This window comes from Lucilia cuprina, chromosome 5 (assembly GCF_022045245.1).
Source record: "Lucilia cuprina isolate Lc7/37 chromosome 5, ASM2204524v1, whole genome shotgun sequence".
In the NCBI taxonomy this organism is placed as follows: Eukaryota; Metazoa; Arthropoda; class Insecta; order Diptera; family Calliphoridae; genus Lucilia; species Lucilia cuprina.
The window spans coordinates 64,776,562-64,799,144 of NC_060953.1; the positions used below are offsets into that span (position 1 = coordinate 64,776,562).

Below are 22,583 nucleotides of genomic sequence, written 5' to 3' on the forward strand. Positions count from 1 at the left end.
TCACTAACCAATGTAAATAAACTACGACCGTCTTAGGATCTTAAATGGATCATTATTCATATAGCCATTATGATTCCATCGTAGCATTTGCATCAATGTTTAAAACAGAATTCTTGAATTCTGATCTTGAATCAAGATCATGCGCTTTAATCTTTATCTTTATGGAAACGTTATTTTATCCATGAGTACTTAATCGATTTGTTTACCAAAGTTATAGTCGTTTATTCAAAGTCTGATATTTCATATAAAGTGTAAGTGTCTGATATTTCATATAAAGTGTAAGTGTATTCTGTAGTTGAAAGAGTCTCTAGTTTAAGTATAAATTGGACTATACAGTCCAAACATTCCACATTTTACTTCACTTGAAATCTCGGAAAACCATTTCCTCTACTAAAGTACTTTTTCTAAACACTGCCAAAACCCAAGAAAAGCAAACACACAACAACACATCTACAAAAGATCAATGTAAACATATCTTCTCCTCTGTGTCAGTTGCTAGAAAAGAAAGCCCAACACCGTTACAATAAGTGCCAATGAACGTACTCGTCTCTTTAAAGATTCTCGCCTAGTTTCTTAAAAAAAAAAAAATAAGAAGAACAAAAAATTGCAATATTTTATTTTTAAGTTCAATGACTCGTTTCAGCAACGTCATGGGCAAACAACTTAAATGCGTTTGTATTGCATGTTGCTGTCACACACGGATATACACAAATGCAATTTTTAAACAAATACAAATAAATGCATTTAGTATTTGCAAAAAAGAAAAAACTACAACAACAAAAAATTATATTACTTGACATAGACATAGTGTTGATAGTGAAATGTGTTGTAAACAATTATATTTAATATCAACAACAACAATTGCAGCAGCAACAACATCTAAGGCTTTTATAATAATATTAACGACAACATTGTTGTACTCTGGTAATAGAATAAATGAAAATTATACAAAATTGTCTATTTATTGCATAAACAAAGCACTTTCATAATCATTTAGAAAAAATCTTAACTAAAATTATATATATTTTTTATTGTTTTTTTTTATTTTCTGAAAAATTAGCAAATTGTTTTTCCTTTTAATTAAATTTAATTTGTTGAAATGCACAAAATAATTGTAGATAAAATCATGTAAATTGTATTGTTAGCTTAAATCAAGCGAAAAGATTTGTATGTAGAAAGAAACTGTGTAATGTGTGGCATACTTTTAGGTGATGTTTTAAAATGTAAATTTATTGCATATTTTAAGGAAAGTTTAACAAGTATTAGTTATTTCTTGTTAGTTAGTAAGATAGTTAGTTAGTTAGTTAGTAAGGTAGTTAGTTAGTTAGTTAGTTAGTTAGTTAGTTAGTTAGTTAGTTAGTTAGTTAGTTAGTTAGTTAGTTAGTTTGTTAGTTAGTTAGTTAGTTAGTTAGTTAGTTAGTAGTTAGTTAGTTAGTTAGTTAGATAGTTAGTTAGTTAATTAGTTAGTTAACTGGTTAGTCAGTTTACACATAAATTCCATTTTTCATTCAAAGCCAATTAAAATTCCCTAATATCCCTCCACTAGGTTTAATTAGGCTAATGACAGTTAACTACCGAAATAATTACATATAACAAAATTTCCTAGAATATTAAACATCCCCTACAAACAACAGATTAAATTAATTGAAGCACATAATATTGACATTTAATACTTAGAACAAACATTTAAAAGATTTTCATTATTCTCATCTTTTAACCACTTCAACAAGCATCACTTGGTCCCAATAGACCAACCAACACAACTCTCGATACACGGCTGTGTTAAGACGAATTTCAAACAAAGTCACGCACACACACATACAAAAGAAAATGAATATGTCATTCATTTTCTTTTGTATGTGTGTGTATGCCTGTCTTGTCCAATAATGTACAATTCATATAATTCAACAATTTCCTGGGTCATGATCTACATAGTAGAAGAAGAACGACAGTGAAGAATAATAAAATTTATTGGAGTTGTTTTTTTTTGCTACAATTCTACATTCCATTTTTTTACCTTTAAGCATTTGGGAATACAATATAAATTTTTCTTTTTCATTCCAACTTCCTGACTGACTTACCTGATGTTGTTGTATTATCACTGGATGATGCTGTTGAACTTACTGATGCATGCCCATCTGGACTGTGTGGTAATGTTTCGAAGGACGGACTTATGGGTGTGGGTGGTGTTAATGAAGGCGATGCTGCTGACAACGACGACGATGATGCGGAAGATGAAGAAGATGACAATGATGTCGAAGATGATGATGATGATGGTGACGATAATGATGGTGATGATATTCTGTTTGTTGTAGCGGCAGCGGCACTTGAAGCTGCTGCAGCTGCTATTGTTGTTAAAATTGTAGTTGTTGTAATTGTAGCAGGCGTAGGTGTTGGTGTTACCAAAGATGCAGTTGTTATTGATGTTGTGAAATCACACAATTCTTTTTGTTGTTGTGGTTTCAAATCAAAATTGCAATATGTTGTTGAATTTGTAAAACACACAGCAGTTGCTGTTTCACTATTATTCAAATGTGTTCTGAAAATGTTATAAATTCAAAAGAAAATAATGTTAGAATGAGAGAGAAAAAAATAGCTAATAGTTTACATAACAAAAGAATTTTAATTAGAATTAAGAATTTGAAAAAAGATTCCCTGAAAAAGTCTTTAATTATTATGACAACATTTCTTTTTGTTTTTGATTGCTAAGATTTTCTAATTAAAATTTTCTGTAACGAATGGAATATGAAACTAACAAGAGAATCAGTAATCATTAAAGTAGCTATATGTATGAATGTATATCTATCTATCTATCTATCTATCTATCTATCTATCTATCTATCTATCTATCTATCTATCTATCTATCTATCTATCTATCTATCTATCTATCTATCTATCTATCTATCTATCAATCTATATATCTATCTATCTATCTATCTATCTATCTATCTATCTATCTATCTATCTATCTATCTATCTATCTATATATCTATCTATATATCTATCTACCTATCCATCTATCCATCTATCTACCTATCTATCTATCTATCTATCTATCTATCTATCTATCTATATATCTATCTATCTATCTATTTATCTATTTATCTATCTGTCTATCTGTCTATCTATCTATCTATCTATAATATATATATATATATATTATATTATATATATATTATATATATATAATTATATATTATATATATATATATATATATATATATATATATATATATATATATATATATATATATATTATATATATATATATATATATATATATATATATCTAGCTAGCTATCTATCTATCTACCTATCTATCTATCTATCTATCTATCTATCTATCTATCTATTTGCCTACATTTGGCATAATGGGACCGGTATTATTTCTTTATATTTAGGAGACAACAACAAAATGTTTTAAATATCCTTTCACTTCCTTACCTCGGACACTTCTTATATGAATCGCTTAGTAGAGATGTAGTTGGATACTCCATGGAGTGCCGGCCCTCACTGGGGCTGGCCGTAAAACATTTAAACGCCTTAAATACATTTAAACAATTTGAAGTAACCACAAACACACAATACACTTTATTCTTTTTAAATCTCTTGCAAAGAACACACTTTTCCAATAAACGATTTTATGTATTTTATTTCCGTTTCCTATCTTTTTTAAAAGTTACTTTTTGTTATAATTTCTTTAGAAATAGTTTAAAACTTATTTTTCTGCTAAAGAAACAAATTTAATTCTCTGTGACCAACCGGTTTAATTATCTTAAAGTTTTTGTTGCTTTTCTATATGAATTTTTTTTGTTAAAACTTTAATATGACCGCATTTTGTTGCTGTTTTAGCATGTTTATGAAGGAATTGCATACGAAAAGCTTTTTCCCTACTAAATGCACCACTTTTTTTTATTGTATTTTCATATGTTTTCCTTTATTCGTATTTTTTTCTCACAACATTTTTTATTTCCTTTTTAGTGAAACTATTCTTACTCTTTGTCTGCTGTGCCAGTGTGTGAGTACAAGTAAAAAAACTGTGTTTATTTTTTTTTTGCGTTACTGTTATTTGTATGTAGTTGTTATGGCTTCTCTTCCTCTTATTTTTCTAGCCTTTTTAAGTTTGAATTGCGTTTGGCCTACTCTACTCTATTTTTCGTTGGCCGGTTGTCGTTTTTGTCGTGGTCGATGTCGTGTGTTAAAATATTTCTGCTGCAAATGAAAATGTCAAGTGGTCAGATTCATTTTGAGAATATTTTACAGAATTTAAAGGAATTTTTATTTTGTTTAAGAAAAAAATCTTAGGAAAATCCTGAGCTTTATTTTGGGTTAATAAGTTAATTAGTGACTTGTACCTTCATCAGCTCTTATAAAGCAGTTATATGTCCAATTTGTTCAATTTTTTTTTTTAATATTTAAATTCCTATTTTCTTTTTAAAAAATCTCCTCTCTATTTGTGTCTCTCCTCAGCAGTCAACTGGGTTTATTATTTGTTATTTATTTGGGTGTGTATGAGTGCATGAATTTATTGTTGTTGATATTTGCTTCTGTGTAGCCGGGTCTTCCTTAATTTCTGTTTATTTTCCAACAACGATGAGATGCAGAAGGCACAATTTAAAAGGGAAGAGTAAAATTCGTGAGTGTGTGTTTGTGTGAGTATAGAAAAAGCATCGAAATGCAGCTTTTTTATTGGGTTAAAATGAGAAGAAGAATAATAAAAAGAAAAAAAAAACATGGTAGAAATTAACATTTTAAAGATTTTCGTGAATTTTGCACTAAAAATATTGATATTTCCACTAGAATTTTATAAAACCGGAATTTTTACCATAAAATTTTACATAAAATAGCAACAAAAGTATAATTTATATTAAAAATTTAACCTAATATTGCTTTATTAACACATACATGTATAATTTTTATATTTATTTTACACTTCTTAATACATTATTTAAATGCATTAAATTGGTTTTTATATTAACTATTACATTAAGTTATTTGTTTTATAACATATTTATTTAATAATTTAAAGTTTTTTTATTTTAATTATAGTTTAATTATATCTATTTTATAGATTATCTTTTTTTCACTTAAATAGTTTTGCAGTTTATTGCCTTGTTTTTATTCTTCTGGCCGTCCGCTTTATTTTATGAAAATGTGCATTTTTATACAAATTTTGACAACTACGAACACTTTTGATTTGTGTGAGTATACGGCGTTGTTGTTATTGTTGTGTTTATTTCTTCCTCTTCAATTTTTATTGGGACACTAATACCCAAACAAAACAATAAAAAAAAACATAAAAACTAACATCCCCAAACTGTTATTTAGCAACAACAGCACTACATGATAAAGGAAAAAGCTAACACAATACTACTGCACTACTGCAAGTTTTACCAATAACAAATTCTAAGAGAGTTGGAGAGTAGAAGAATTCAAACATTTATAACTAACGGCATGTGTAAGTGAGTGCAAGTGTAAATGCGTGTGTTAAAATAAACAAACACTATTTTCACCGCAACACTCAAACAAACCTGTGTCGGCAGGAAATGCAGGACAAATTGTAAACAGAGAGAATTTTATGCAAGGTTTTTAAAAGAGTTTAAATTGCAAGAGAGCTAAAATATATTAGATTTACTCCTGTTAATAGCAGTTTAAATAAAAATGTAACGTTGCTTTGAAATCAAAATTAAATTTCATACATTTTAAAGAGCTTTTGTTAAATAAATTAACAAAGTTGTGAATTTAAAAAAAAATTATTTGTTATGTATCGAAATACAAAATAAACTAAACCCATTTGCGCATTAAGCAGAGAATTAAACAAACAATATGATTTTAAGAGAATTATCGAAATAAACAAGTATGGCACGTTTGGTTACAAACGCAAGAGCAAAAGCTGTTTATTAACCTAAAGCTTTTGTTAATTGAACGTAATAACTGCTTCATTTACGGGAAACGGAAGGCAAAATAACAACAATATAAAAATAATAACATTAAATAATTAATTAATCATTAAACTAACTAACAAACGAACTAACTAATGAACTACCTACCTACCTAATTAACTAACTAACTAACTAAATAACTGACTAACTAACTAACGAACTAACTAACTAAACAATTAACTAAATAACTAACTATCTAAGTAACTAACTAACTTACTAACTAACTAACTAAGTAAACAACAAGAAAATAACAGTTCCTTTCTAATACATACCATTTGTCGAGTTATTCTTGGAAATAAGCGAAGAAAATTCATTTGCTACAAAGCTTCTTTTTAAGAAATTAAATTTTATAGCTTTTTCTACAACAACACTGTACAAAACTTCTTTTTTTAAACCGACGAGAAACGGATAACGAAACAAAAAGGAATTACAAAAGAACTTTCGTTAAGTATAAAATTTCATTTTATTACAAAATAAACACTTTTACATTTATTTTATGGAAAACCAAAGCAGAAATTTCTTTAATTAACACTTTATCTTATTGTCGAACATATTCTTATATTTACACTTCTCATTTTAAACGTTTATATTCAACCGAAACCGGCAGCAGCCACTTGCGCACGTCTGACTGCTTAGTCAAATTAAAGCAACACTAATTTGTTCCAAAATTTTTTCCTTTTTCACGTCAGTTTCTCTACCACATTTGGGTAATACATGTGCAAGTGTCTCGATCTATACCCAGCAGTTCGACGGGATAGTCCCGAACTGACCACTTAACCTACCACTTGTGGTGGCCCCTAGCCACCTGACTACCCAGGTGACCAACCATTTTAACATGGGCTTGTCCTACGAGGAAGTCAATCGACACTCTACACCCTATAAAGAGACAATTGCCTCCGCTCTCGCTTACAAAGGGGACACTAAAGTTACGACTGTCTTCATTCTCGTTTACAAAGAGTTTATTTGTGACGAAAGACCAAAAACAGCCAGGTGGTAAGATATTAATGAAACTAAAATTTAAAAATTTCAAGTGTCTACTCTATAAAATACTATGGGACAATAATGTGACGATTGACCCGAAAGATATAAATATGAGTCAACCATATGGTGGCATATTAGTAGAAAGTAATAATCATTTCTCCAAAAGATAGGTAAAATAACTACTTTCGGAAGTACAACAAAAAAAAAAAAACAACTTTTAAGAGTATAATCTCTAGGTTACTTGAGCACAGTAAAGAGATGACTGCGTCCGCTCCCGCTTACAAAGGGGACACTAAAGTGACAACTGTCTTCCTTCTCGATTACAAAGGGTACATTCGTGACGAATGACCCAAAACATACGAATTACGATCATCCAGGAGGTTAACTATTAGTGGAAATTACTGTCTTTTTCGTATGCATTGACTCTTTGTCGAACTGCTGGATAGTATTCAGCACAAATATAACGTATTCAGAGTCTTAAAAACGGTTAAACAATGTCGAGAATTAAACATAATTTGTAAAATATTTCAATAAATATATAAAATGTATTAATTAATGCAAAAATAATGTGCAAAGTAATTTATTTTCTTTAAATCTGTTCTCCATAAAATTGTTCTCTTAACGAAAATCAATTTGACATTTACATTTGTTTTGTTATGTATTTCCCACCGTTCTATTGCAAAAGCTTTGAGTAATTTGTTGGTTTCCTTTAATAATCATTCTCCTTAATATGAATTTGCATTATATTGTTGTTGCAATTTCTCTCTTATTTCTTTGCTTTTTTGTGTTTTTTCCGCTATTCGCTTTAGTTTCTCCTCTTATTTAATTGCAAGTGCAAGTGGCTTAAAAAAAATTGTTTAAATTGTAAAAAATATCAAAAATTGTTGTTATTATTGAAATAATTTGTTAAATCTGTACTAATATTATAAATTTATTAACGCGTTTTTAGTTTTATATTGATTTTCATAAAAATAATTGTTAAATTATTAAAAATTTCAAGTGTTTGTGTTCGTTGTTTTCTCGGCATGTCATTTACTTTTGTGTTAACCCGTTCCCTTATGATTGCTGCAAAGAGTCCGTGTGTGTTTTTTGTTAACAAAAAATTAGTTTGAAAATTTATAAAAGTTAAAAAAGATCAATATGAAATTAAAACCTCCCCGGCCGGCTAGAAGCATTTCATTAGTGTCTCCTCTTTTGTTTATCCGACCATTCGTTTATTGTGTTTTTAGTGAGCCCATGTTTGTTTTTGTTGCTTTTATTCATAAAAATTTATAAATAAAATGTATTGTTATTAAAAAATTATGAAATTTATAAGAAATATCTAAAAAATAAGTGTATTTTTTACACTATGGCCTGTTTTATATAAAAAGTGTTGTGCTTTAACATGAAAATAAATTTTTCTATAATAAAATGTTTGGAATACCTTTGGAGCCATCTTTATGTAAACAAGGTAAGTAAAGGACCAATAATTTCAATAACTTTTTCATAAGTGAAGCTATTCTGCATTAATCTACTGCTGCCACCAGATCGTTGGTCAGGAATTATCAATAAAATAAGTAGAATTAATAACTGTAATCGTTAGCCACATCTTAATGCTATTTGGAATATACTCCATTACGTTTATCCTTTAAATTACTCCCATTCCAGGATTTCTTTTATATTTTCTAGAAGTCTTGCAAGTACAACGTCGATGTTTATTCCATATTTGTACCCTACACCACTTTAGTGGGGAGGCTATATTGGATTTGTGCTGATGTTTGTAATGCACAATAATATTGGTGGCTACAGTCACCTTAAAGTATACCAATCGGCTTAGAATCATTTTCTGAGTCGATCCGTCCCTCTGCTATCTAACTTTAAACAGATCTTTACATTACATCAAAACTAGTTTATATTGTAGACTATAACGGGACCTCAATCATGGTCTTTACAAAAAAAACCAAAAAATGTTGTTCAAATCTAAACAAAACTACTAACATCTTAATATTAACTTCCATAAATAAACCTAAAAATTAATAGAGATTTCAATAACTGACAACAATTTTATAATTTTTACATAAATCTAATGTTTAATAACAAACCAATTTCTAGTATCCTTAGCATCGCCGTTTTTCTTCAATAAAACTTCTCTGTAAATTGTAATAATGATTCACCAAAATTTCTTACTCTTTAAGAAAAAAACAATAACAGAAACTCTTTATATCAACGCACACCCTTTTTTCCCTCTTTACTCTTTAAAAACTAAACAATTTAGCAAAAAAAAAAACATTTTTGTTGTTGGTATTATTCTTTTCTACCCCAACTCTCACGGGGACAAAGTAGGTCAGGGACGTTGTGCTCATTTTCCCACAAAGCGCAAAGAAGCTACAACAATAATAAAAACCCTTAACACAAATTTCCTTACACACTACTTTTTTTTACAAAACAAAGTGAACGAAAGCTTTTTATTGTACATTAAATAATAATGATGAAAAGCAAACAATAGAAAGAGAAAAAACCCAAAAAGAGCATAGCACAATTTCAACAGCTCCCGGTAACAGCTAACAGGAAGTGTTTTTTTACTTATTTGTTTTGCTCCCTTAAGGGGTAACTTTTAGATTTATTTATTTCATAAATATAGTTTTAAAATACTCACGTGTTCGGGGCATTTGTATAAAAGTTAAGATTTGTTTAAACAGGCTTTGGTTATTATTTATAATTAAATATGTTATAAATATAAAAATATAAATATAAAATTCGTAATTTTATTTATTAAATATGGTTTAATAAACATTATTAAATTTATATTATAAAGTAGTAGCTGTAGTAGTAGTAAAAAGTATAACTAATATTTATAAAAAATACATTTTGTTAGAAAAGGAAAAACTTCCCTCGCTGTTATTAGTAGACACAATACAATTCTACAAAAAAAAAAACATACATAAATCGAGCACCTTAACTTAAACTAAAGTTAGTTATTTTGTTGCTTTAATTGCTTTTTTAAAAACATTTAATTAAAATTACAAGTTAAACTCTTTTTAAGGCACTTTTAAAATGCTTTAAAAAAACAACAACATTTTGGCAGATTTTTCATTTAAATTTTGACAACAAAGGATATTTTAAAAGAGGAGTTAAAAGATAATTAATTCAACGGATTTCGAGTATTTTTGTTAAATGGAAAAACTTAACGTTTCATTTTTTCTAAAATAGGTACCACCATATCAAATTTAGGTCTTTTACCGGGATCTTCATTCATGCATATATTTATCAATTTCACCATGTGTGGTGAAGTACCAGGTGGTATTTTAACTCTTAAACCTTCTAAGGCTATCTTCATGCCACACTCCATGGGTGACCATTCGGCAAAAGGTATTTCACGGGTGGTTAATTCCCACAATAAGACTGCAAAACTCCACATATCACTGGCTTCCCAATTGCGATCGGTGGGTTTACGCTGTAAGGCCTCTGGTGACATCCAGGCTGGTTGATAAATGCGTCCTTTTTCTTGGAAGGAAAATTTGGCATCACCCATATTAATGCGAGCAGTTAGGTCTTCGTCGATCTGTAGAAAAATGGAAAAATTTAAAAAGTTTTAAACTTTGTATTTCTTTTATTGTAAATATCAATTAATTACCATAACATGATGACTGTTAAGATGATAAGTGGGTATAATTCTTTCCAAAGAATGTAAATAAGCCATACCTCTAGCTATATCTAAAGCAAAACGTACTGCCTGTGATGTGTCTACTACTACACCGGTGGCTCCATGCAGTAAATTGAATAAAGAACCTCTGGGCATGAACTATAAATAAAAATTAATTACTTTTTATTTCAACATTTTAAAAGTTTACTGAAATCACAAGTTTTCACACACTTTACTAAAAACTAAAGGTTTCACTTAAAACTTTAGTTTTCACTAAAGTTTTCATCCTAAAACACAGTATTTTTATTATGAAAAATTAAGTTTTTTATATTAATCTAAGGATTCCCCACTCACCTGACTAATCACAACCAAATTTGGTGGTGAATTACTTGCTCCTATAATCGGCAATATATTGGGATGTGAAAATATTCTCAACTTGGGAAACTCTTCATTAAAATCTCTTGATATTCTTGAAGTACATTGTCTAACCGATAAAATCTTAGCTATAACATCATTCTTTTGCCAACGACCACGCCAAGTTTCTCCCGAAGGTGTTACCGCCAATTTTGTATGTAAATCCAAATCACCCATACTTATACCTTTGAAACGTGACAACGTAGCATCACGTGAACGAGTCTTAAAACCCAACCAACTTTGTTCTTTAAAACTAATCTTTTTCATTTCTTGACCATTACGTTCGGCCAAGTCTTGCAAACGTTTGGCTAAACCAGGCTTGGCCTTGTCCAAGGGAGTATCATCATCTTTATTGGCAATAGTAACAGAGGCTCCGGCATTTACTAAATCTTCACAAATCATATCGTAACCCCAGAAACAGGCATAATGCAAAGGTGTATTGCCATGTTCATTAACAGCATTAACATCGGAACGTTCTTTGAGAAGCTATAAGGTAAAAAAGGATTTATTTTCTTAATTTGAATAAAGATTTTGAAAAAGTTTCCTAAATACCATTTGTACTACATCCCGATGACCATGAGCTGCTGCCAAGTGTAGGGGTATGTCATCACCCATATTGGTGGCATTTACACGAGCTCCCCTTTGCAATAAAGTCTCCACCAATTTGCTGTGACCCTCTTTGGCACACCAATGTAAAGGACTAAAGCCATGATCATCACTAAAAAATAACAAATATATAATGTAATTACTTTAAATTATTTGAAATACAACCAATTAGTTTACAACTTTAGTTTTATTTTATAATTTTAATAATACAAAAAGTTTTTTTTTAATTTATTTAATTATTCGGCAACACTTTTTCATTTGTTTACATTGCTCTCTTTAACATTGAATCACTTTTTACTCTTTCTCTCATAACATCACATTCATCTTATGGCCAGCAAAAAAAAAGTAGGTGTTCTTGTTGTTATTGTATACAAATATAAAATTTCTATTAAAAAAAAATTCATTTGCTAATCAAAATTTTTTATAAAAATACACATAATGACGTCATTCATTTGCTTATAAATATGTTATTGCCAGAATTATGCTTCATACAAAACACTTTTAATAAATATATTTCTTATTAGAACACTAAATAACAAATGTATTTTTATCAAAATTTACCCTAAATTCATATCATGCTCCACTTCATCAAGCCATAAACGGACTTGTATGGAATTGCCTTCACGACACCAGTGGAAAATATCCTCCATTTTTCTTTATTTTTATACAAAAACCACTTTATTTTCTTTAATATTATAGTTATTTTATTGTAAATTATGTTAAATACTCAATAGTATTTATAGTTTAAAAAATGTTTAACAATTTTCTTTAAAATAAAAACAGATTGCTTAATAAAAAAAAAGAAAATTTCTTTAGTGTAAAACTCCCAAATTGTACAATAAAAAAAACTAAACTAAAATGTCAAATGATTTTGACAATTGGCAGAGATTATTTAAAAGAACCGTGTTATCTACATAAATAATTAACAAAAAAAACTTAAATAAATAAGAAAAAAATTACAATAAAACAAAGACTGAAGTTTAAAAATATGCAAATTTATTTAATAAATAAAATTATAATTATTTTATTCTACTTAATAACATAGCAATTTTTGTTATTACAAACACTGCTTTATCATGTTTACCATAATGCAGTTAGTTCTCTTTTATCTTAAGGCCGTTTTTACACAAATGACACTTATTTGGTTTACTACTTTTTAAGCAACTATGCATCATAATTGTTTACATTTTTTTCGTACAAACCAACGTGCTTGTCGCAATATTGAAAAAATTTTAGTTTTTATTAAATTTTTGCAATTAATTAAATAAAAATGAAATTAAGCACATATAATTTTCTTACCTCCAAACCTATAAAAGGTGTAAAAGTAGGATTTCCCTTAAAATTAACCGTAAGTATTAAGAAAAACCCAAAAAGAAATTAACCAAAAATCTCAACATATTTGTCATGACCACAGATTTCCAAAAAGGATGTTATAGAGGCAGAATTTAATCCTACTTTCATCGAAAGACTTCTACCCAAATTAGATTGGCCTACAGTACACTTGGCAGCTCAAATGGTAAGTATTTTTAATAATTCTAAAATAGTTTTCAGTAAATTTTAATACATCCTTCTCTATTAAGGTGGAATTGGGTGATGATATACCAGCCGAACAACCTGCCAATATTGGTGATAATGAAGAACTTTTGCAAAAACTACACCATCTTTTATTGGAAGTAGATGTTTTGGAGGGTCAATTAGAATGTCCAGAAACCGGCCGTGTATTCCCCATTACCGATGGTATACCTAATATGTTGTTGAATGAAGATGAAGTTTAGATCAATTTGATTTCTTATCTCCTTTTTATGTATTTTATTTACATAACGCGACTTTTATTTGTACCTATGTACTAGTAGTGCTTCTTGTTAATTTAAGTTTATAAATAATATATAAAATCACCAGAAAACTAAGCAATATTTTTACATTTAAGACATACTTTCTACCACAGGTAATGAACAAAATTTGTATTTTAATAACGCACACGCTATCTGGAAACTACACAATAGTTGTAAGGGTTTGGTCAATATTTTTTGTAAAAATATTTGTATAAAAAAAAGTGATCTCAGATTAAGCCTATTTTGTCCAAAGCTCCAGTATTTACAGAGTTATAAGGGTTTTTATGTTTGACCGTTATTTTGGCTTAAAATTTTGAAATTTTTGGAAAAAGTGGATGTGATCACAGATTGAGTTTATTTTGTCAAAAAACCAGTATTTACAGAGTTATAAGAGTTTTTAGGTTTGATCGACATTTTGCCTCAAAATATTGAAATTTTTAAAAAAGTTGAAGTGATCACATATTGAGCTTATTTTCTCAAAAAAACAAGTATTTACAGAGTTAAGTTTGACCGACATTTTGCCTCAAAAAAGTGAAATTTCATAAAAAATAGAAGTGATTCCAGATTGGTCTTTTTTCTCAAAAAACCCAGTATTTACATAGTTATAAAGATTTTTATGTTTGATCGACATTTTGTCTCAAAATTGTGAAATTTTTGAAAAAGTAGATAGAAGTGATTTGAAAAAGTAGATAGAACCCAATATTTACAGAGTTATAAGAGTTTTTAAGTTTGATCGACATTTTGCCTCAAAATTGTGAAAATTTTAAAAAATTAGAAGTGATCATAGATTGAGCTTATTTTCTCGAAAAACCGAGATTTACAGAGATATAAGGGTTTTTAGGTTTGATTGACATTTGGCCTTAAAAAATTTAAATTTTGGAAAAAGTAGAAGTGAGCTTATTTTCTCTAAAACCCCGTATTTACAGAGTTATAAAGATTTTTAGGTTTGACCGACATTTTGCCTTAAAATATTGAAATTTTCTGAAAAAGTAGAAGTGATCACAGATTTTTCTTAAAAAACCCAGTATTTACAGAGTTATAATGGTTTTTTAGGTTTTACCGAAAATTTGCCTCAAAATATTGAAATTTTTGGAAAAAGTGGATGTGATCAAAGATTAAGGTTATTTTCTAAAAAAAACCCAGTATTTACAGTGTTATAAGGATTTTTAGCTTTGATCGACATTTTGCCTTAAAATATTGAAATTAGAACTGATCACAGATTGAGCTTCTTTTGTCAAAAAAAAACCCAGTATTTACAGAGTTATAAGCGTTTTTAGGTTTGATTAACATTTTGCCTCAAAATTGTGAAATTGTAGAAAAAGTAGAAGTGATCACAGATTGAGCTTATTTTGCCAAAAAACCCAGTATTTACAGAGTTACAAGGATTTTTATATTTGACCGTCAAGAATGGAAGTGATATAAGGGTTTTTAGGTTTGATTGACATTTGGCCTCAAAATATTGAAATTTTCTGAAGAAGTAGAAGTAATCAAAGATTGAGCTTATTTACAGATTTATAACGGTTTTTAGGTTTGATCAACATTTTGCCTCAAAATTGTGAAATTTTCGAAAAGATTGGAATTGATTACAGATTAAGATTATTTTCTCAAAAACACCAGTATTTACAGAATTATAAAGATTTTTATGTTTCATCTACATTTTGCCTCAAAATTGTGAAATTTTCGGAAAAAGTGGAAGTGATCACAGATTGAGCTTATTTTGTCATAAAAACCAGTATTTACAGAGTTATAAGGATTTTTAGGTTTGACAGACATTTTGTCTCAAAATATTTGAAAAAGAAGAATTGATCACAGATTAAGCTTATTTTCTCAAAAACACCAGTATTTGCAGAGTTATAAAGGTTTTTAGGTTTGACCGACATTTGGCCTCAAAATATTGAAATTTTTCAGAAAGAGTGGAAGTAATCACAGATTAAGATTATTTTTCAAAAAACCCCATATTTACACAGTTATAAGGATTTTTATGTTTGATCGACATTTTGCCTCAAAATATTGAAATTTTTGAAAAAGTAGCAGTGATCACAGATTGAGCATATTTTTTAAAAAAACCCAGTATTTACAGAGTTATAAGGGTTTTTAGGTTTGACCAAAATTTTGCCACAAAATATTAAAATTTTCGGAAAAAGTAGTAGTGATCACAGATTGAGCTTATTTTGTCGAAAAACCCAGTTATAGGGGTTTTTAGGTTTGACATTTGGTCTCAAAATATTAAATATTTGAAAAAAGTGTAAGTGATTATTAAGGGTTCTATGTTTAATCGACATTTTCAATCAACATATTGAAATTCTGGAAATAGAAGAAGTGTTTATAGATGAAGTTTGTGTTCGTAAAAGAACCATTATTTACTGAGTTATAAATGTTTTAGATTCAAATGGGTTCTTGAAACACCTTGTAGGACCATTTGTTACTTTCCGGAAGTTGAATAAAGTTCTTTTGTTTTCTACAGCACTGACCTTTGTTACTAAATAGAAGTTTGTAAAATTATAATTATGTTTTAAGTACTTATTAAACAACTTCCTTTTATAAGAACTAAGACCATTTTTGTTTCTATACAACAAATTTCGTTTAATAATTAAAAAGCAAACAACTTGTAAATAATAATGTGTAATGGCAATGAAACTACATATTCTTAGCCCTTTTCGTCGTCGTGTAATGAAAAAAAATAAAAATAAATTGAACATTTATTGAAAACAAATGCAAATCGGAAATTGTAAATATTCAAACATATGCATGGCATGCTACGTGTTTCAAATTATTTGTTCGTTATTTTACTTACAATAACTTTCTTAACAACAACAACAAAATGCTAATTGATTGATGATTTGTTGTTTGGAATGACTCGGTTTCATTAATGCCAGCTAGTGTCAAAAAATCAAACATTTCACACTGTTATTTTGTCAAGTCAAGGGGGTAATAATAAAGTGTTTTTCAATTTATTTTCTATTAAAATTGACAGTTGTTGTTTGACTTATTGATCTTTGGGTTACAAAATTTCAATGAATCTGAGAGGAACCTTAAAATTTTGAGTACTAAATTAGAATTATTTAAAAATTATTGAGTATTTAACCTTGTAACACTTACATATTTACTTACCTGTTTTTTAAATTAATTTTAAATTAAATCTGGAATGTTTTTTTTTTTGTTTTTATTTAAGTGTAGATTTATTTTTGAATTTATTTCATTTTAAAATGAGCTTAACAATTATTAGTTTTTTTTAATTATTTTGTATATAGTTTTATTTATTTAATGAAACACACATATAGCGGATTGTTGCAATTTTTGTTCAAATTTGATTTGGTTTTCGTTTTTTTTTTAATATTTTTAATCATACTGCTTTTTTTTATAATTTAATAATTTTGTATACAAAAATAGTTTCCAAATTTAGTTTTGTTTTTGTTTTTTTTTTATTTAAATTTTTTATATTCTTATAAATTAATTATTTTGTTTTGCTTATATTGTAATTAAAACTTAATTTAAAAATAAAATAAAATATTTGAAACTGAAAAAATTATATTTAAAAAAATGGCAGACTATTTGAACACAAATAGATGATCACTTTTTCCGGTTTCTTATGATTTTTTCTTTTTTAAGTTTGGGTAAGGGAGGGGACATTTCATTATTAAACAAACAAGTGCAAATTAATTACAATTAATTTTTAAAGAAAAAAGTTAAGAAAAATAAGCAATTTTTTATCTTTTTATCTCTATTTTCTATATATTTTTTTATAAAAATAAAATTTATAAACATTCTACGAAAAACTATTAGTTTTTATAAAATTTTGCTCAAAATTGCTGCTGATTTGATACATATTAGTACTTCTATTCCCTAATCTTTCCTATGATCTTCTCTCCTAAATAGTTTCTCACAAAAAACGAAAAATACTTAAGCTCACTTCTTCAAAACTTCGTAGAATTTTGAAAATTGATTTTTGTTCTTTATAATTCATGACGTAACGATCTTGGAGTCTTTCTAGCACATTTTCACGCGCGATCTTTACAGGTTAAATGCGTCACTATGTTCAATGTCAAATTGTGTAATTTTTATAAGTGTATAGAAAACACTTGAAGGCAGCACTAAATGGCTTGATTTGCTTTGTATAATTCATTACTTCAAGATCACCTCTAGATCACTCCTGTAAGCTTTAATTTAACTTATCTAGAAGCTTTAGCCGTAGTATTTACTTCTGATGGATATTCTTAATTAAATTTAACATAAGTTTTTCTATGTATATACTTTCATGGACTCCATTTTAATCTTTTGAAAACTTTATTGAACATAGTTACGGAATTAAAAAGTTCCTTCGCACATTAAAGCTTTTCAGACCTAAGCTACAGCTTGAATGAATATGTCTTCTCTATATGTAAGGATCTATGTGACCTAAATGAAATCGTTTGATCGATTCCAAATTTTGCCCACAGCTTAGGTTTTCTCACAAACTTTCATGAGAGAAGATTTGAATTAAGGAACTTGAATCATTTTTAGTTAAGTAGACGGATCTTAAAGCTTGTCTTTAACTCAAGTTTTTCTTTATTGGAAATTTTATTTAAACACTTTTGTGGGAACAGAATTAGAAGTGTTTCTCTGTCGAAAGACCATTTCACAAGTCAGAACTTGTATAAAGTCTTCCTGATATTATATTTGAAACTCCTTGATCTTAATAACATCTTAACAGTTGACTTCAATTCATCTTCATAATCATATTAAGATCTCAAAATCAAACATAGTCTGGCAGAGCAAAGCTGAGGCTCTTATTTGGAGAGTTATATTTCTTCGGATTATGTTACTCCTCCTTTGAAACTAACTTAGTCAAATTTAAAGATCCCTGTCAAGTCGGTATATATTGATCCTCATAATCAGATATGCTAATATGTATTGAAAATTGCTTTTTAAACTTTCGAAAGGAAGAGAATTATACAAATGTAAAGCCTCACTGACTTATTGGTTATAACTTTATGATCTTAATTATCTCTATACAGTTGACTTACTGATCTTCAAACAAATTGAGATCCCATAATCAAACATAGTCTATTAGAGCGGAGATGTTGTGTACGATTCCCACCTAAGGCTCTTGTTAAGACAGGTGTATTTCTTCAAACTAACTAACTTAGCCAGATCTAAAGATTCTCGTTAAGTCGCCACAGATTTATCCTCATAATCAGATATGCTATTATGTATTGAACATTTTAATTTTTCTTTTGTATGAACAGCATTTAAAGTGTTTCTCTGTCGAGGACCATTTCAGAAGTTATAACTTCATGATCTTAATTAGCTTCAATAGATCTTCATAAGCGATCTTGTAAATGATCTTGAAAATGAAATTTCTATAGAGTCTAGTACATGAATTTCAAAAGGACAAATAACTTGGAAATTGCAATAAAATTTGCCAGCATTTTTAATAGAAAAGAATAAGTAATAAACCGATTCTCATTTTATATAGAAATTTTTCATACCGATTATATCAAATCATTAGTTTGTAATTAATATAAATAAATTTTAAGCTTTACATATCTTACATAAAGGAGAAATTTGTTCGTTCACTTGTTTTATTTAATTTTTGTCATTTTATTAAGCTTAATATAATCTTCTTAATTTCTTATTAAATTAAACAAAATAATAGTTAAAGAGTAATCAATCATCTTTTTTAGTTAGAGTAGAAAAAAATTTTTTAAAGTATAACTAAAAACAAAATTTGTTAAAAAAAGTAAACATTTAATACCTAAATTGACCCTTCTTTCCTCTTTCGTTGTGATACACTCTTAAGGGTGAATAACTGTTGCCATTGCCGGCACCAGTACCATTACCATTAACAGCACCGCCAGCACTGCCATTGCCACCAGCGCCGCCAGCACCATTGGCAAATGTTTGTGAAGCAGAGCCGGACATAAGATCATCCAAATGCACAGGTTTGGCAGCACAACGTGGAGCCAATATTAAATTATAGATAACAAAATAAATAAGGGCAATAATGCAGGCGGTAACAGATAACCATTCAAATTTAATCAAATCGTCATCGTTGTGTATGCCCTTCTTATCATCGTGAACTAAACCAATCAAAGCACCGAAACCTTTGCCCAAAGCAAAGAAGGCAATAACGGCCAGAGCCTGACCGGTAGCGGTGAATTTACGTGGCATGGCATGACGCATATACAGAATAATGGTAATCCAAACAATACCCAAAATCACGGGTTCTATTATTTCCATAAGATTGGTTAACCAATCGGTATCCTTGCTAGCCAAAGCGGTAAAACGTATAATAAACATGGCAAAGCCACCAATGAAAATATTGGAATGACCACAATATTCTATGAATTTGTCCACATTAAAGAATAAGACCAAAATCAACAGCAAGCCAGAGAAATAGGCAGCATATTCACCCAAATAGCTCCAATACAAATAGCTGTGTATACTACCCCAGAAGGTGCCGAACAAAATGGCCACCAAAGTTAAAACAAAAATTTCTGGACTATATTTTCTTATAGCAGACATTGGATAAACCAACATGCCGGTCTTGGTATGCCACCACCATTCGGGAGGACTCAAAGGCATTTGGCTGGCGAATAGCAGAACTAAAGCACCCAATACAAAACAGACAATAACCAAAATTAAAGCCACAGTCATGCCTTCGGCTTCTTTGAAGAAGAACAAATCCAAGGAACAGAATAAAATCACATAACCCACAGCACCCCAGGCATATTGACGGCAAACTTCTCCTCTACCCTCGGATGTTTCACGGACAGCAATCACAATGGCGGTATTTAATAAAGTCAAACAAGCCAAAGCGAAGATATCACCCAATATACGTATGGCAGTATAACCTCCCAATGTAGAGTCCAAATCACCCTCAATCTTAACACATTCACTATCAGCCAAAACACTGCCTTTACTGCCATAAGGATCGATAACTTGACATTCAATCATGGGCTTACAATCACTGTTGTTCTTCAATTGGATCATATAGTTGGCCTGTTGCAAGGGTATTTGACATTGGAAACCCTCTAAAAACATATAAAAAAAAATTAAATTTTGTCCTTTAACAAATTAAAAAACCAAACTTACCCAAAGGATAATTACACCATTCAGCAGAGTGGGTGTCATTCTCCACATTGGTAGCGGCCTTCATAACAGTGTGTACCAATATGCTGGTGGTATCATCGGTATAAACATGACAGTTTTTAACCACACTTTCTCCCTCTTCATTCTTTTCCGTCATACACAAGTGAGGTGGTTCTACATATACCTTATTGGGAGATGATTTGTATTGTCTCTTTTGACGGGAGAGAATTTCCGAACTCATTACTTCGGCGGCACCCAATTCCGAAGACTGTTCAACTTGTTGTTGCTGTTGAGCATTTCTACGTTGCCTTAAACTTTCCGTTACCGCCGCTGTCGATTCATCTTCATAATCAAATTCAGAACTATGTTCGGTGGAGGGTGAGGGCGTAGGTATACTTTCCAACCAGGGTGTATACATATTCTCATATTGTGTGGGATCTTGACAGGTATAAGTACATCTGGTTAAATTAACACTACCCACCTTTGATTTCCAGTGATGACATTGATTGTCTTCCGAACAACGTTGTTGGAATATGACGGCTCCATTGGCATCACAACCAAAACTAACTAGAGGTTGATGTGCCTCACCACGTTTCACTTCGGGCACAGCAAATAGGCAGGCATATATAATGGCGGTTATTAGTAGAAATATGGCTGTTAGTATTCTCAAAGTTTTGCCAAAATTATTAGGATTTTTGGCAGCAAAACGATCTGCCAAAGGACCGGCAATTAGGGGACCCAATATCGATACAAATGAAGCAATAATGGTAATATCGCGATATTCATTGAAATTTAAACCCAAAACAGAGGGCATGCGGTTGTTGAGTATATGGAGGGCGGAGATACCTGAAAAAAGAGATGCCGGATTAGATCATTTTTTTACAACTATAAAGGGGAATGTTGGGAAAACTTAAGGATCAACTTAAGGATGCTAACATTAATGCGATCATCAGTATAATTTGCAACTGATCAAGAATGTTATCGAAAGTTGGATTGCAGAGAAAGAGATAGGTGGAAGCATTAATGAGAAGTAAAAGTCATGTATTCAAAAAATCGGACGTCATATGACGACTTCATACAAAGAATATCGGCTAACTTCCCGACCAAACAATTGGCTGTTAAATCGTCTGTGAGCCTATGTTTCATGTATATGAAAGGATCCTAGACCGGTTCAAAAATATCTAACGACACTTGAGGAAAATATCCGCGATTTAAACCTGCAGCAGCACGGATCAATAGGAATACCTTAAGCTGATTCTTAATACTTAAGCTGATTCTTAATAAGGTCAGCAAGCACCTCTTGTTAATTGACGTTATATGGAATGTATTAAGGTACCGATTTTGACTGAAATAGCTAAAGTTATTCAGTAGTTTAACAATAAATCTCTTGTTGACTCATTCTTCAATAAAATTACTTAAAACACCACTTTATACACCACTCGTGTATTGAAAGGTAACTAGTGTCCAAAATATTACACTCGAGATTACTTAAGCTTAAAATCTATTTATAATTTTGAAATAAAATAATACTTACCACTCAATACAAAGAATGCTACCACTTTCAGTGATATCAGAGTCTTATTGACTCTAGGCTTTCTGGAAAAGGCTCCCATTTTGGAGTAGCTGCTTCAATTTATATTTGTATATAAATGTTGGTATTTAGGATTCTCCTTAAACAACTAATTTAATTAATCTACTTAAAATAGGTGGAGTTTCTTTCTGTTCAACAACAATTCGTAGGTAGAGCTTTTAAAAGCTCCTTAGCGGGTGGGTTGTGATTCTATCGTAAGGATTAGAAATCTGTTTAGTTTTCGTTCTTAATAAAATAAATGGTGTTGTCGAAATCTGTAAAATAGAAAACAATAATAAATATTAAAAATTTTATATAAAATATTTAGGATTGATATTTTAAATAATATATTTTTATTGTTAAAAATTCTTATTTTTATAAAAAAAAACTTTGTGATCATATAAATAGCATTTTACCAAGTAACTTTTACATGTTTTTTTTATTTTCTATTATGATGTCATTTTAAAGTTTTATTTAAATTAACTTTAAACATATTAAATTATTCATATTAAAGTTGTTTTTGTTTATACTCAAAGTTCATTAA

General features: G+C 29.4%; 4 protein-coding genes across 6 annotated transcripts; 1 reads left to right on the forward strand and 3 right to left on the reverse strand.

The window, feature by feature from the left end:
- Positions 1-487: 487 nt before the first annotated feature.
- On the reverse strand, positions 488-4,969 carry LOC111683615 (cell wall integrity and stress response component 1-like). 3 transcript variants are annotated; one of them, XM_046953154.1, is made up of 5 exons: positions 4,907-4,969; positions 4,357-4,682; positions 3,446-4,213; positions 2,082-2,539; positions 488-572 (listed from the first exon to the last, which is right to left on the reverse strand). In XM_046953154.1, exons 3-5 carry the CDS (start codon positions 3,496-3,498, stop codon positions 496-498), a joined length of 588 nt encoding a protein of 195 aa, XP_046809110.1. In that variant the 5' UTR covers positions 3,499-4,213; positions 4,357-4,682; positions 4,907-4,969; the 3' UTR covers positions 488-495. The 3 variants fall into 3 exon arrangements, with proteins under 3 accessions (XP_046809110.1, XP_046809109.1, XP_023301476.2); XM_046953153.1 differs by having other exon boundaries at positions 3,446-4,574; positions 4,907-4,928; XM_023445708.2 differs by lacking the exon at positions 4,907-4,969 and having other exon boundaries at positions 3,446-4,732.
- Positions 4,970-9,609: 4,640 nt separating this feature from the next.
- LOC111683614 (integrin-linked protein kinase) lies at positions 9,610-12,338 on the reverse strand. The gene is made up of 5 exons (XM_023445707.2): positions 12,128-12,338; positions 11,513-11,678; positions 10,901-11,446; positions 10,538-10,705; positions 9,610-10,465 (listed from the first exon to the last, which is right to left on the reverse strand). Exons 1-5 carry the CDS (start codon positions 12,214-12,216, stop codon positions 10,088-10,090), a joined length of 1,347 nt encoding a protein of 448 aa, XP_023301475.1. The 5' UTR covers positions 12,217-12,338; the 3' UTR covers positions 9,610-10,087.
- A 411-nt stretch (positions 12,339-12,749) lies between these two features.
- On the forward strand, positions 12,750-13,473 carry LOC111683619 (multifunctional methyltransferase subunit TRM112-like protein). The gene is made up of 3 exons (XM_023445712.2): positions 12,750-12,914; positions 12,981-13,082; positions 13,147-13,473. The coding sequence occupies exons 1-3, from the start codon at positions 12,837-12,839 to the stop codon at positions 13,339-13,341; spliced, it is 375 nt and encodes a 124-aa protein (XP_023301480.2). The 5' UTR covers positions 12,750-12,836; the 3' UTR covers positions 13,342-13,473.
- A 3,349-nt stretch (positions 13,474-16,822) lies between these two features.
- Positions 16,823-22,315, reverse strand: LOC111683613. The gene is made up of 3 exons (XM_023445706.2): positions 22,004-22,315; positions 20,473-21,315; positions 16,823-20,411 (listed from the first exon to the last, which is right to left on the reverse strand). Exons 1-3 carry the CDS (start codon positions 22,080-22,082, stop codon positions 19,126-19,128), a joined length of 2,208 nt encoding a protein of 735 aa, XP_023301474.2. The 5' UTR covers positions 22,083-22,315; the 3' UTR covers positions 16,823-19,125.
- Positions 22,316-22,583: the final 268 nt, after the last annotated feature.

What these genes read in the sequence shown, in the direction of transcription:
- LOC111683614 (XM_023445707.2), bottom strand. Translation starts at nt 12,216, where the DNA reads ATGGAGGATATTTTCCACTGGTGTCGTGAAGGCAATTCCATACAAGTC. An exon ending in GAGCATGATATGAATTTAGG is followed by an intron (nt 11,679 to 12,127) that starts GTAAATTTTGAT and finishes GTTATTTTTTAG; the next exon opens with TGATGATCATGGCTTTAGTC. An exon ending in ATCGGGATGTAGTACAAATG is followed by an intron (nt 11,447 to 11,512) that starts GTATTTAGGAAA and finishes TTTACCTTATAG; the next exon opens with CTTCTCAAAGAACGTTCCGA.
- LOC111683613 (XM_023445706.2), bottom strand. Translation starts at nt 22,082, where the DNA reads ATGGGAGCCTTTTCCAGAAAGCCTAGAGTCAATAAGACTCTGATATCA. An exon ending in AGCATTCTTTGTATTGAGTG is followed by an intron (nt 21,316 to 22,003) that starts GTAAGTATTATT and finishes CTCTTTTTTCAG; the next exon opens with GTATCTCCGCCCTCCATATA. An exon ending in ATGGTGTAATTATCCTTTGG is followed by an intron (nt 20,412 to 20,472) that starts GTAAGTTTGGTT and finishes ATATGTTTTTAG; the next exon opens with AGGGTTTCCAATGTCAAATA.
- LOC111683619 (XM_023445712.2), top strand. Translation starts at nt 12,837, where the DNA reads ATGAAATTAAGCACATATAATTTTCTTACCTCCAAACCTATAAAAGGT. An exon ending in GATTTCCCTTAAAATTAACC is followed by an intron (nt 12,915 to 12,980) that starts GTAAGTATTAAG and finishes TCATGACCACAG; the next exon opens with ATTTCCAAAAAGGATGTTAT. An exon ending in TACACTTGGCAGCTCAAATG is followed by an intron (nt 13,083 to 13,146) that starts GTAAGTATTTTT and finishes TTCTCTATTAAG; the next exon opens with GTGGAATTGGGTGATGATAT.
- LOC111683615 (XM_046953154.1), bottom strand. Translation starts at nt 3,498, where the DNA reads ATGGAGTATCCAACTACATCTCTACTAAGCGATTCATATAAGAAGTGT. An exon ending in TCATATAAGAAGTGTCCGAG is followed by an intron (nt 2,540 to 3,445) that starts GTAAGGAAGTGA and finishes TAACATTTTCAG; the next exon opens with AACACATTTGAATAATAGTG. An exon ending in TGATAATACAACAACATCAG is followed by an intron (nt 573 to 2,081) that starts GTAAGTCAGTCA and finishes TTTTTTTTTAAG; the next exon opens with AAACTAGGCGAGAATCTTTA.